The sequence below is a fragment of the Poeciliopsis prolifica genome, unplaced genomic scaffold, assembly GCF_027474105.1.
Source record: "Poeciliopsis prolifica strain line A6 unplaced genomic scaffold, Auburn_PproV2 SCAFFOLD035, whole genome shotgun sequence".
Lineage (NCBI taxonomy): Eukaryota > Metazoa > Chordata > Actinopteri > Cyprinodontiformes > Poeciliidae > Poeciliopsis > Poeciliopsis prolifica.
In genome coordinates, this window is record NW_026562410.1 from 2,487,852 (window position 1) to 2,502,592 (window position 14,741).

At 36.9% G+C, this 14,741-nt stretch overlaps 1 protein-coding gene across 2 annotated transcripts in view; it reads left to right on the forward strand.

Annotated features, from left to right (window-relative positions):
- fibcd1b (fibrinogen C domain containing 1b) overlaps nt 1-14,741 on the forward strand; it is a 143,279-nt gene that overhangs the window by 89,332 nt on the left and 39,206 nt on the right. For both annotated transcript variants that reach the window (XM_055052509.1, XM_055052510.1), the window contains one exon: nt 6,778-6,874. In XM_055052509.1, coding sequence (XP_054908484.1) covers nt 6,778-6,874 — 97 coding nt within the window. The remainder of the gene's footprint in view (nt 1-6,777; nt 6,875-14,741) is intronic.

Genomic DNA, 14,741 nt, shown 5'->3' on the forward strand with positions numbered 1-14,741 from the left:
AGAAAATATGTGAAAAGAACAGGCATTAGAGGGACAATTTTCAACTTACATAACAAGTAAACATGTTAGCAAGAGCAGCTATTCCACTGCAGCGTTTCTCCTAATCAACAGAAACCATCTGTGAACAGTTTAAAAGTGATGCAGAGCCACACACGTCATTATACTGCTAAAACATAAAAAAAAGGCTCTGCTGTTGATACAAAAGGGTGCGTTTATGCCTTAACGATGAAATCTCACAATATTGTGGGCTTCAAAAATGTAATTTTCCTCACCCTGACGTGTCATCACTGGAAACATGGAAGGTTGCGCCAAGCTAATTTCTAAAACGGTTGCCGTGGTAAGATGGGCTATTTGTAATTTTGGATTAAGTTTCTGCTTGTGAAAGGATTTGGGTACCCGAGGAACTGTGAGAAAGAAGGGGATTAAGTCAAAAGTGTAATATATGGCTAACAGATGAAAGGTTTAAGAGCTTCAAAATGAGAGCAAATCACCACCATCCTTGAGTTCTTCCTAATATTGACTGTACTAATGTCAAACACAGGGACATACATCGCAATAAAAACAGATAAGTGAACTAGAATAAGGATTCTTTAAGCGTCACATGTTTACATGTCCCATGAGAACAAAGATATATTTAGTCGTGATTCCAGTAGCTGTTGATATTGACTGTCGTGTTTGCACAACATGAACGCAGACCCGTCTTCAACTATGGATTTTTTTCCTGGCTCAGTTTTGGGAAGTTGTACTTTAGGCAGTGTTTGCAAGTCCTTACTCAGCACTTAACCGAGCCACTCTGTCACAGCAACAGATCTGACTGGGCTGTATGTGCATGTCTGAAACATTGCCTGGCCTGCAGAAATAGCTTGTGACCTTCTCTAAAACTCCTTTGATGTGAAGTAGAGCCCTCCCCAGCCAGACATTGTGTGTAAGGAATTGTCAGTCGGGATGTTAAGTAGCTTCTCTGTGGAAACGACGTTCCTGTATCCATGTATAAGAGGTCTGGTGAGATGCCATGGCAGCCAAGGCTCAATAAAACAAAGGCAATCTTAGCCACTGCAAGCACAGCAGCCATAAAAGTGCAAGCATGCAAATTTTCAGACAAACACTTGAACTGCATGACAGACTTTGTGTTCCCTTAACGGTGTAATTGACAATTTGGTGGTGCTGACAACTCTCTGTGCAACTGTGTGGATCAGATTTTGAAGCAAGTTCTCTACAAACAATTGTGATCCAAAAGAGAGCATAGCAGGTAATCAAATGTATCTCTGAAGGCTGACAGTAAAAGGGAAAATGCAAAGCAATACAAATGAAAGATGGGTAGAGGAGTCAGTTTCAGCCAGAGGTTAAAGTTTCTGTGAGCAGCTGGCTGGGTGAACTGTGAGGTGCTGCATGTGATGTTGGATAGTATAAATGATGTTGGATAGTATAAATCAAAAAGATGAATAGTTCAGACGGACTGTACCTGATAAGACAATTGGATGTATAGGGATTTACAGCACAAGACCTGGCATTCCCCTACTAGTATTTCCACCTACACTGCATTCAGCAAAAAACAAACAAACAAAAAAAACAAACAAAAACAGAGCAGTGTACAGAATTAAAACAACCCCCTTAACTGTCTATATGCATCCTAATAGCTTATGCATACCCTCTGCACAGTACTTATCAACTCTAGCTTAAAAACACAAGCCACTGCATTTAGCACAATTGCTTTATCACACAAAGACACACACACCCACACCTGCACAATTAAAAGTAAAAGAGACTTTCGCAGTAATGTCAGAATGTCTTTTATTGAAACAAGTTTTTAGTTTGGGAGGTCCTCCAAAGTCTGATTTCAATTTGATTTAAGGGGTATGAGTCCCTACAAGCAGATCAAAACAGCATGAAGATGGATACATTATTTTAAAAGACATGAAACACATTGAATGCATTTAAAGGATAATTTGAAGTACCCCTCACCCCATTCCCACCTACCCCACCCAAAAAAAGAAACTGTAATTGCTTAAGTCATGCACAAAGACTGTACATAGCCAGAGAGTCTTTCTAAAGAAATATGTTATCAAGAATAATGAGGTAAACAGAAGAGAAGTTGCACACAGTGCAATATCCTCTATATACTAGCAATATATTCACAGAGTGAGTAGTTGGTCACAATTGTATATTTTTTTGAATATACAATTTGCTCCATTGGTATATTCTCATTTTGGACATATTTATCCAGGAGTCAATTTATGTCAGTATTAACATGTTGGAGCAGTATGAACTGAGGTTATTGCAAACTATTCAGCTTTGATTACTGGCGTGCCTATGGAACAGATGCATTAAAAAAATATTTTTTTTAAGTCCAGTTTGTCCTCTCTAATATGAATTTGGTGAACGTTTCCTAACTCTGTAAACGCACGAGCTGTGGGTATTCACATTGTCCAAAATATTCATGCGAGGTTAATGTATTACTGAAAATTGACTTTAGGAGTAAATCTTTGCAAGTATGGTGGTTTGTCCTCTCTCTATTGCCCTGTGATGAATGGGAACAGGGTGTACCCCACCTCTCACGGATTGATTTCCGGAGATATGTATCGGTCCTCTCTGCAATCCTGCAAGTATAAGCACGCATAGAGATAGATGGATATTAAATATCTTATTTTCTTTTTTTTTTGTCAGGTTTTATTTGCTCTAGTGGCCATGAGAGTGGCCAGACAGGAAAGTGGGTTGTGAGAGAGAGGGAAGACATGCGGCAAAGGTCATTGGGCCGGGACTTGAGCCAGTGATGGCCGCGTTTACGGGTTGCCTGCGGTATGCTTGCAGCACCCGACGGCCCGGATATATTTATTTTGTACAGAATATTCAACATAAGAAATCTGCTTGTAACCGCCATGGATTATTTTTTTAAATTAATAAGGTATTATATTTATCCCACCGGAAACATAAATATGCAATCAAAATCTAAAATGAAAAGTAGAAATGGGTCAATGCCAATTAAAATCAAGTTTTTAATTAATTTAACTGGGATTGGTACCTGTTTGTACAAACCAAAAGTTTGTTTTTAACGACGTTAGCTTAAAAGCAAGAAAAAAATATTTAGTTCTGAAATGTACTCAAGTCAAATGAAGCTCAGGTAGAGACATCCATATGGTGATTATCAATCTAGAGCTAACATGAAAAGAGGGTTTCTAATCTTTAATAGGACATGTCCAATAAACATCCATGAGTATTGAATCATACGCATCTTTTTACAAAAGATTTCAAATATTTTAGCACACCTGAAATAAGGCAAAATTCAGTGAAAAGTTACTTTTGAGCTAAATACAAGAGCTTGTTTTTAGTCAATAATTCTTAAATAGAGATTTGATTTTTTTTTTTTTTTTTACTTACAAGGATTTTATATTTATAATTGTGAGGGAAAAAAATATGCCAGTGGAGCAAATACTTGATCTATTGATAATCAACAATAATTGATTAAGATATTTATAAAGAAGCTGGACATAATACTTACAAACATTCTGTTTTTTGCAGCCTCTCTATGGTATCAATTACTTAAAAAAAAAAGTGAACTTGAAAGCTAATTTTACTCCATTTTCTGGCATATGGTGTTGAAATCATTACAAGGCATTCATATCTACCACGCCTAACGTTACCATGACAACCAGTCATTTGTACACACTGGGGTAATTCAGAGGGAAAAATATTAATCATTTTCTCAAATGATCCTCACTTGCTTGTTGAGATAAAGATTATTTATGACACTCAAATCCCAGAGCTCATTTCTAGGCTGAGTATCCAGTCCAATGCAAGGACTTTTATTTTATGTCTAATTTGCAGATTTGACTCCTCATCTGCATTTTTGTCCAATACACGCTGTCATATCGAGGTATTTTCCTCTTGCAATATAATCCAGGATCATCTTCCGAAAGTGTTCTATGACATTATTTCCTTTTATATGTTCACTGACACATTATATGATTTTGCCTCTTAAACTTGATACTTTGAGAACCAGAGGTGGAGAGAGAAATAGTTGCAGACGTATTGAAAGAAAATGTCATTTTAACTATAAAATAGTTTTCTCTTCTGTCAGCTCAGACAGAGGACATTTCGCAGGAGGGTGAAATGGAAGCAGGTAGTAAGATAGAAAGGGCCATTGCTTGAAGGCAGAAAAGTTGCCTCATTGTTTTTAGGAAAGTCTTATTTTCTGCTTAGATAATCATGTGTAGAAAAAACAAAAACAAAAAAAAAAAAAACTTGACACAATAAATCTGTGAAAAGGAACAGGTGGGCTAGACATTATGTCTGCTTGCTAGCCTTTGGTGGCCTCATGAGATTTCCACAACAAAGGAATGGCGGATTGACATCACTGCAGCCATTCCACTGCAAACCTTATTAGTGGGGGCTGAATAATAGCATTTGATTGCAATTTAAAGAACAAAACGCTAGTGGTTGTAAACAACCTTTTTGTAAGCCTTTCAACTTTTGATTTCACCTCCTCTTTCAGATTAAACTCTTTGTTGCACCTTATTTAAGTGAGGATAACTATGTTAGAATGAGCATTTATAGTTTTGCAGCAAACAGTAAATGCTCAATAAAGCACAGTCACTTCAATGCAACAGCAGGAGCGATGTCCTTCAGGTTATATTCTCGCAGTAAAGAGAAATGTGACTGGGCAGTCGGTGTGCTACACTGAGGCACATGGTTTTGTTTGTTGTTTTATTGGTGGTACATGAATTTTGTAAGCCAAGTGACTATTCTTTACAGGTCATTAAAACCTGGTTTTACCCCAATGCATGAACCACTGCTATTTTAACAAAGCCCTGTGGCATCTTCGAGGGTTGCACAAGGTTTCCTTTGTTGTCTATAATCTTAAAATTCAACTGCAGCAATATAACACACCAGGACCAAACTGTCTTGTAGTTTTCAGGAGTTTTAACTGCGAACAACAACAAGAACAATAATCCTGACAGACTGGATGGTAACGTTATTGCACCTTGAATTCACCACGTTATTTGAAGTCCGCTGAGAGAGATAGTTTTTTTTTTTTCACGTCCTCTTACTTTCTTTTTGTTATGTTGGACAAGATTAAGCCAGAGCCTGCCTGTGGTTTCTATCAGAGATTTAGACAAACGTATCATAAGCACGAATGTAATATTAATTTCAGGCTTTTAATTATGCATATGAGCTATTCTCTTCTCTTGGTGGCCTCCTACAAGATAGAACCACAAAAACGAGATTGAGTGTACATGAATAGATTTATTGCAAACTTTTTCCAGCAGGACTTAATAAAATTATAAACACAGAGTCAGGAAGAGGGGAGGACTAAATTGTTTTGTCTCAATCACAAGAAGAAAGGTGAGAAAGCACAAAACAATTCTGATTGCAACCATTAGTACTGTGTACTCTGAAAGAGGTGGATCTACTTCCTCAAAAGTTTTTGAAGTTACCGCCAATCCAACAGCTACACCATCGAGCAATACAGTTGTGTTGGCAAAACAGGCAAATAATCCCACATAGCCATAAAATGGTTTCTGCATTGAAACATTTGGATAAATATATATCTGGAGTTGCTCTGATTTTAATCCCATTGAAAATGTATAAATTGTTCTGGAAAATTGTTGGTTAGTTGGTTGGTTCCCGTTCCAGAAAAAAACAAAGGGGTTGTAGTTTGTGGAGTTTAACGTGTATGTAGACTATATTACCAAATATATTTGATCACCCATCCAATTTAGGTATTCAGTCACTTCAATCACAGTATTTTTTTTTTAAGTCTGCACATCGTCATCCACACTACTTCCAGAAACACGGGATGCATCTTCCTCAGAAGTCCAGCAAATTGAAGTTAGGCAACATGCTGGGATGTCGCCTGTGTATCCCCATTTCTTCCAATTCCAACATTTGTAATGACAGGGTGAAAATAAAGGATAGAAGACAATAATTTTTTAATGAAATAAAAAGAATATAAAATTCACATTCCTTTTATGTTGACAAAAAAAAGCTACATGTATGAAGATGATGTGGATTAATGATGATTAACATATTTCAGAAAAAGACTGTTACGTGGGATAAGGGGGTAATGTGGATAATTGCTGTTGCTCAGCTGGATTTCTTTGTCGGTGCAGATGTTGAAAGGAAAAATGTCTGTCTGTGCCATCTGGTGCTTTTTGGAATGTTAGGGGATTATTCATGGTGAAGATGCGCTGTCTCAAGGAATTTCGTTTGCTTTTAAAACATTTGCATACCCCTCTAATCGTAGCTTCCCAGTTATATTCATATATTTTCCTCTTGAGGAACATGTTTCTCATTTCCTTTCATCAGCTTGTCACGTCAGCAGTTTTGGTTGATATTTTAATAGGAGAGGCCGATGCATGTGCACAGGGTAAAGCAAAATCCGCTATTTGCCTGTAATTGCATTTTTTTTTTTTTTTTGCCTCCTACTGAAGTATTTGTGTGTGTCTGCGTGTTCAGAATCATTGTTTTATGAATATAATCTCTGTTCTGGGATCTCAAAAGTATGCAGATTCTATGGCAATTTGTTTCAAAGTCAGTCAAGATTTAATGGATTCCCTTTATTAGCTTCCAACAAATTGCCTTTTTAGCGGAGAGAGCGTTTGCATTATTCATTAGCGAAAGAGCAAGCATTTATGAGTTCATTTAGTTTAGTTCTACTTGAGCTTAGCGACGATCAGTGGGACAGAGAATGACTCATCATAAAGGATGATGAAGCGCTCTGTGTGAGATGAAAAACCATCTGACCTCTTTGTCTCTCGTCTTGCTGTCTCGATCATTTAGGTGATTCAGCGCAGGGAGGACGGCTCGGTTAACTTCTTCAGGGGATGGGAGTCATACCGTGAAGGGTTTGGCAAAATCACTGGAGAACACTGGCTAGGTAAGTGAATCATTTAGTGTTCTTTGGCACCGGGTGAGAAAACGCATATGTGCAATGGGGCTTGTAAATTCTAGCGAGGTGAAATCACAAAAAGTCGGATTAGGTTGGATGCACAGCACCTTCGGCTGCGGCGTTATAGTGACAGACAGCAGAAGCGCAGCACTCTACCTCAGAGAGAGAGAGAAGAAAGTAAGTTAGTAGAACAAGACAGAATAATACCCAACATAAAACAATTAGTTGATATAGAATATTTCCTTGAAATTCTTGTCACCAAGAATTTCATTGTGCCTTTAAGACTGTATCAACAAGAAAAAAAAAACACTTTAGGAACAGCTTGGATAAGCATGACACCTATTAAATACAAGATGTCTGTACGACAACAAATTTATGCCTTCTTGTTTTTTTTGTTTTTTTTCTTCTTCCTTTTTTTATATGCCAAATGCACCTCAGAATGATTTCCTAATTTAGTGTTACAAACATTTCAGTCATTAATTATTTTGCTGGCACCACATTACATTTGTCCTGAAATTTGACAAGGAGAAACTGCCAACAGACGAATGTCTTCAGCTGTAAAATTGAGCTTTTCCAAAGCCAAATTCTCCAGCTTCTCACTACTCAATAAATAGTTTATTATTATTATTGTTGTTTTTTTCAAAGACGGGACTTGTGCTCATCATTGTCCTTTTTTGAATCAGGTTTGTACTCAGTGGGAATGGGCCTTATGTAACTCAGCACTTGTAGATACTTCATAAAAGCAGCTACTGGACCTTAGTTCAAGACAGTTCAGCACAAGCTTCATTATTTTGTGTTGCACTGTTTTGTATGTTCTGGACATGTGAATTGAATCAGACTTTCATATTACAAATTACATGCACTGTGCATAGTCTCATTATCAAATATATGCATGACATCTGAGAAGGGCATAATAATAACAGCTTTAAAGACATGTAATATCTTTAAAACAATTCATGCAGCTCAAGATTGCAGTCTGATTTGAAATTGTAGAGATCAGAATTTTATTTAAAACATCATTTAATTTGATATGAGGATGAAAATGAAAAGAATAGCAAACTAGGCTTGCACCAGTTTTTGTTTTCAAAATCTATAAGTACATTTTATTTGACATACTCAACGACATGTATGAAGCCCTCCTTCATACATGCAAAGCAAGAATACATACAAACAAATACAACATGAAGTTATCATTAATGCACTACTGGACATTGTAAACATTTTTTGGAAGTCTAATATGTTTATGGATTCACTCAAAATACTTAAGTTAGTTTGTGTCATCACTATGTGGGGTCAATGCAGAGACAACGGCGTTCAGAAATGCAAGTCCCTGGTAAAATGAAAATTTTTGTGATGGAGAAAATTGTGATAAATAATGTGGTTGCAGACTTATTTATGCTTTGGGGCTGCTCTTGTTAGATTTTGCTGAAGCGTGTGTCAAAGTGGATGAAGTTATAAAAAATTAGAAACGGCTTTACTTGTCTGCAAGAAAACAGAAGAGGAATTTCATTCTTCAGCATTATAGTGAGTCCAAGTATACATACGGATCATTGAAACAATTACTTATTGATCGGAAATATAGCATTTCTTGTTGAAATGTTTATTTTAAAATGACAGTAGTTAGATCTTCCGATGCATTTTAAAATTTGTACTGGGATTGTTTCTATTTTAGTATTTTAAAAGAAAAGCTTATTGCACACAATCAGCAAACATCAGAAGTTCCAGTGTCAGAGACCAATCAAATTAGCTGCATCTCATCACCACATTGCTAATTATCACTTTACTAATGCATTGGTTAACTGTCCACTGCAGTTAACTAAAAGTACTGAAGCAATCTTAATGATTTCAGAGGAGAATCTCTTGGATGTTAATCACACCAACTCTTGGAGTCCTGATCCCAGAATCTGTGGACTGCCCACTCACCACATGCCACACATACTGTGACTGCTGCATAATTCATGGCTGGCTGAAACAGTGAAGCTGCTATGGCGATAGCAAGTTGAAGCTGATGAAGTGCCTTCCTGTCATGACTCACTTTAAACAAACTTCCAGAAAAGCTATTTATCTCATGGGATATAGAAAGCTTCCTACTATGCAAGATAAATATTCAAGGAGCATTCACAGGAAAAAAAAAAAAAAAAGTCATGTGTCAGTAATCCACTGCTCCATTCAGAGACAATTTCATATCTTTTTACACAAAACTGCCAATCTAAAAAGTAGCCACAGATCAGCATTGATGCTTCAGTGGAGCAGTAATGAGCGACTTTATCACCAACTTCCTTCCGTCTTCATCTCTGTAGTTCGCTCAAGTTCACACTGGCAGAATAATTAGAGCTTGAAAAAGCCTATTTCAGGACGAACACACAGCTGGTCATGGTCAAGGTCATGGACATACCACAGTATCACTGAGGTTCTCTCCCATTAGCACTGTAGTTTAAAATTCTCCTTCATACATGCAAAATATTATTTTAGCATCAATCCATGGATCTTAATAAGTGTCAATTGGCAGCTTGGTTGTCATGTTGTTGTTGTTTTTTTATTTTTGTGTGTGTAATTTATGTATCATTCACTTGTCACTTTAGAACAAGAAGAAAAATTGGAAGTCGTAAAATACGGGGTGGGTTTGAAATTGAGATATTGTTATTTTTTAGAGATGAATAGGTAAATATAGATGATACTAATGCACTCTAAGAATCTGTTTATTATCTCACTGTTTAGTAAAGCTACTAACATGTCACCTATTTGCGACATGTTAACAGATAGGTGATAATACAATTATAAAATCAGAAAAGACAACTAAGCTCAAATGCATTCTAAACCCCAAATATATTCCTGTTTGATTTAAACACACTTTTATACAACAAAGGACATTCAGTTTTTGTGTTTTGTGTGGCGGGCCTGCAAATACAGTGATTGCTTTTCAGCCAAATAAAGTTCTACCTAAATCACTCCTCATCAGCAAATCAACCAAAATGGGTGCTTTAAAAGGTCATAAATTACATAACCAGACAATGAAATATGTATCCATGTACAGGGTAGGACCAGCCATACAGAAATAAAGTCCAATTTTTGTTTTCCTTTGTGAATTAGTACAACACTCTTTGGTGTAGAAGTTTTTAGAGGTAGTAAAATCCTCTAGAAATGAAACTCTAAGAAAACACATTTAGTAACCCAACAATTTAAATAATATTTGTACCTTAAAAAAAACAAAACACACCTGTAGACCTCAGTGAAATTTCAACCTGATTCTTAGAAATGGTTTTGTTCTTGCTATGTACATAAAGCAAACTCCAGATTCTTACTGTAATCTCATTCTGCAAAGTGTTACCTACAGCACCTGCAAAATGCATCCTTGGTAGATGTCGGACCACCACAGTCCTACATCCACCAGTACCATCCAGTAAGTTTATAGCGATTGCAGAGTTGATATGAATTAATGAAGATCTAGGACTCTGTGCTGTTCTGAGGGCTATTACAATATGCAGTGCATAATAAAAAACATGTTTAAAGTGCCAGCTCGCTGTCCCTGTGGTGTAGAAACTCGGTAGGAATGCGGAAGGCTCTGGGTTTAGCAGACTGAATTTAAATGAGCCAGCAGGCTACTTTCAACCTTTCAGAGTACCCTTGCTCATTCAGGGTGTGCTGTTGTCTCGTCACCCCCATCATCGATTACCCTGTGGGCAAAAATGAAAAATGGATTTATGTTTGCCTGTAGTCTGGGCAGAAATTTGTTGCTGTTAACTTCCTCCTGACCAAAATTGGCCACTTTTGTCATCAACTGTTTCTGAAGGACAGCACATTTCTCATGACATTATTATCCTGTTTACTCTGATTCTCATTGGATCTAGTGAATTACTAAGATACAGACACGTAATACCATTCGTGATGGGAGAAACATTAAAACCAAACGCAAAAGAAAAAAGAAAAACAACAATACGTCTGCCCTTCAGCTGACTACGTCAAAGCGCTCAACTACTTTATGCGTTTAGTGATTCATTGAAAAGGACAAATTTCCTCTCCTCCGAGATCAGAAAAGATCGCCTAGTTCTTTTGCTCAAATGTGAAAGTCATTTCTGTTTTCACAGCAGTTCCAAGGCAGAGGCGAGGAGGCCAAAGAAGCACTGGATTAAACTGTTATTAGTCCATTAAATGGAAATCAATTCTTATTACAGCATGGTTGTTACTCAGACAGTGTCATAGTCTGCTTTTCTGGTCGAGACCCCTGCCCTCGCAAAGAATGCTGAAGAGAGCCACGGGTGACGCTTTTTTTTTTTTTTTCTGCCTCCCACGTGAGCGGTGGAAAACTGTCAAACTCAAACACGCTGGAGGAATCGAAAGATGTAGTGTGTTTGAAACTCAGCTAAAAATCTGTTCCTAAATCCCAGAAAAGAATATAAACCAGAAACCGCGAGAAGAAAAGTACATACTGATCACATCGTTTCTGAGTTTTCCTCTATCATTTCATCACAAACTTGTCATTTGTCTGCTGTTATTGACTCTGAATATGTAAGAATTTTGTTTTTACATTTTTTTTATTTTACTTTTATGTTTATTTGTATGTTATCTTTGTATTCATGCAAAAACTTGTATGCTTAAATGCATTTTTTTCCTTCAAAACATATTCACAATAATTATTTTTGCAATACTGTTGAAGCGAGACAGAAAGACGAATGATACATGCATGCTGCATAGATAAATACAAAAACACAATTCATGCTCCTGACTGAAGAAAACATCTGACACTCTAAAGTGGAACACATCATTTCTATTGTTGTTAAACAGCCATTTTTGCAAGGCTGCAGTTGGCTTCACGATGTGTAATATGGGTTTAAATTAGTCTGATTTAATCCCAGGGAGGGTAACCTAGATTTCCAGGTGTCCTGCTAGAGTAGCAGAATTGGTTTGAGGTGGAAGCTGCACCTAGGTATTGCAGTAAATAGACATTTTCTTTGTGAGTTGTATGTTTTTTTTTTCTTTCTTCAAATCTTGCTGTGTTTCTGTCATACGTTTTTTTTTTTTGTTTTGTTTTGTTTTTTATGGTGTTTCATCCTTTGCAAGGACATTCTTTATCAAGTGCCTCGTTCACCACTTTTCTAACAAAAAGACAAAAAACAAAGCCATGTTTTTTGTAGAGACTCATTAATCCTGCTAAAGGTGAATCAAACTTTGTATTTCTACTAAATTTAAGGGGTAACACTATATATTACATCCCCACTTTGCTGAGGTTGATTGCCTTTTTACCTTATAGTTAGAGAAATTCTGCCATAAATTACTATTGTTTCACTTCTTTGAGCCATATTCAGTTTTGTGAGCTCAAGAACCAGATTCGATACTATCCTTCACTATGTTTTTCTTTTTTCTTATTTGTTTTTTGTATCACCCAGAAAAGCCCGTTGTAAAAGCATTTTGGCATTCTACAGTGGAAAACTTGGATGCTATTTAATAAATCAATATAAATTAGCATATAATTGTGTGGCAGAGGACAACTCTGTCACTGCTGCAGCTGAAATTCTTTGGGGAAGTCTATCAAATTTTCACATGATGAACCTAAAATGTTAGTGTATTCTTCTGTATGTGGTGGCTCAGACTCAGACAGACTGGATGAATTTAGTTGATGCAGATTCTAAATGTTCTTTGAGTGGCCAACATTTGACCATTAAAGCCCAGTGATGTGTTCAGGGTCATATCAGATTCCTGTTTTTTCAGTCCATCTCTCCATCACCTTCAGCATCTTCACTGCATTGTTCTACTACCATTGTGTGTATAATGCTGTCCTTGCCAGGTACCTTAGGTAGTGAGCCGTGTATTGGTAATTTATTTTTTTTTTTAATTTAAGCTGAGCAGTGGTCTGTGAGATTTTCAGAATTTAACATATTGTTTCAGAACGTGACCCCTCTTTAGCCTTTTCCACGACGTTGTCCGCTGTTTCTTTATCTTCATGAAGCTGTCTGCCCACTAATTATTTCCAAAGTACTGTAAATTATTTTTATGCAAACTCAAAATTGTATCTACCACTTTAATTCCCCTGTTCTTAGAAGTATATGATGTTTCCATTTTGCGTTCCTGATTTCAGATATTTTCAAGAACAACCTCTGATTCCTGAAAGAGAACACCTAAACTAATCTTACATGTGCTGAAACTGGGAATGTTTGCAGATGTCTGCATTTCAATTGTGGAGTGAACTGTGGACATTTCTAGTAGTATGTTTCATAAGTGCATTGATGTTTTTTGCTCCTCAGAGCCATCAGAGTTAGGCATTATAACAAACAAAACAGATACCCTTTTACATCTAAAGCTCCGTCAGTGAGTATGAACACACCTGATTAAGGTTGACGCTACTCGGTAGATACACTTATCTCGCAAAGTGTGTTTACTCTATTATGCCTTCTCGACTTTATATTTTAATATATTTTACATTATAGGAGACGGATGTGCCTTTCTGACACGGAAAGTAGGAGCGTTGAAGTTATGATATGATATAAAAGCTGTTGCTCTCAGTTTCAAGCTGTTTCCTTTAGCCTTTTTATTTACCTAAGAAGATGTTCACATTAAATCTGGTTGTGTTTATATGCCTGGGCAGTTTGGGGTGCTTGGCTAGCCAGACACAGAGGATGGAATCAGAAAACACAAACCATGCTCTCATTATTTACTCAGCAGAATAAACCTCCGCCAGTTTCTGCATGAATCCTCGCCATATTCTAAGTATACTAAAATGGACTGCATTGTCAAAGTATTGAAGGAAGCAAAGCGCTTTGTCTTCAGTTCAGCACCTCATCAGCCCTACTCTTTCAGCCCCAAGACTATTTTAGGAATAAGGTTGCTTTATAGTCAAAAAAGAGAGAACTTCATCATGCGAATCCTTAATATCCAAAGATGGAGATGAATAACAATAAATCCAGCCACACTGGAAGGGAAATAGCTCAAAAAGAAAAACAGAAATCATACCTATCGCTGGCCCCTAGCCACTCCCTGTGCAGGCTCCAATTTCAGCTGCCTTCCCCCTGACTCTTCAGCACAAAAAGCCCTAGGCCTGCAGTGACAAAGTGGCTGCTGACTTCACACAGATCTTCAGTTGAGTGAAATTCTGTTTTGCTTCAAATTGTCCTTGATAGCCCTGAAATGAAAATCTGAGGAGAAAAAGAAGTGGCGAGGAACTTTTTTTTTTTTTCTTGGATACTGATTTAAATTCTGTGATCATTTAAAAGCAGTATGCGGTGGATTTGTGTGGAGAGTTTTGAATTGATAAAGAGGGAGGCAAAAAACGCTAGAGGTGTCATTGCAGCTTTGTCTTTTTGGTTTATGTACAAAATATGTGGCATGCAATCCTTAAAGTGAAACATGGTGGTGCTAGGATCGTGGTATGAGACATTTTCTTCAACAGAGACAGAGAAGCTGGTCAAAATGGGGCAGACGTTCAACTTCTGGCAAAATACACCCAAGACTGTAACAAGCCTATCCCTGTATTACAATAGTCCAGTAGAAGAAAATTTAATTCAAAATCAGTCTGTTTGTGCTTTACATCTAATTTGACTGAATTTGAGCAGTTTTGTAAACAAAAAAAGTTCATTCTTAGATTCTGCTGCTGCCAAATCTGGTTCGGCAAACTATAGTCACAAATGTGTTTAAAACCAAACATAATTTAATTTCCACTTTACGAGAGTGCACTACTTTGAAGTGATCAATCAAATACATTCCCAATGAGATACATTTAGGTTTGTGTTTGTAATTTAACATAAAAAAAAATAAGGATATTAATATTTTTGACAGGCAGAGTGGATTTTTTTTGTTGTACATTCCCCAAAAATGCAACAATCTATGGCAGCCAAATAAAATAAAATGGAATAGAAATACCTTT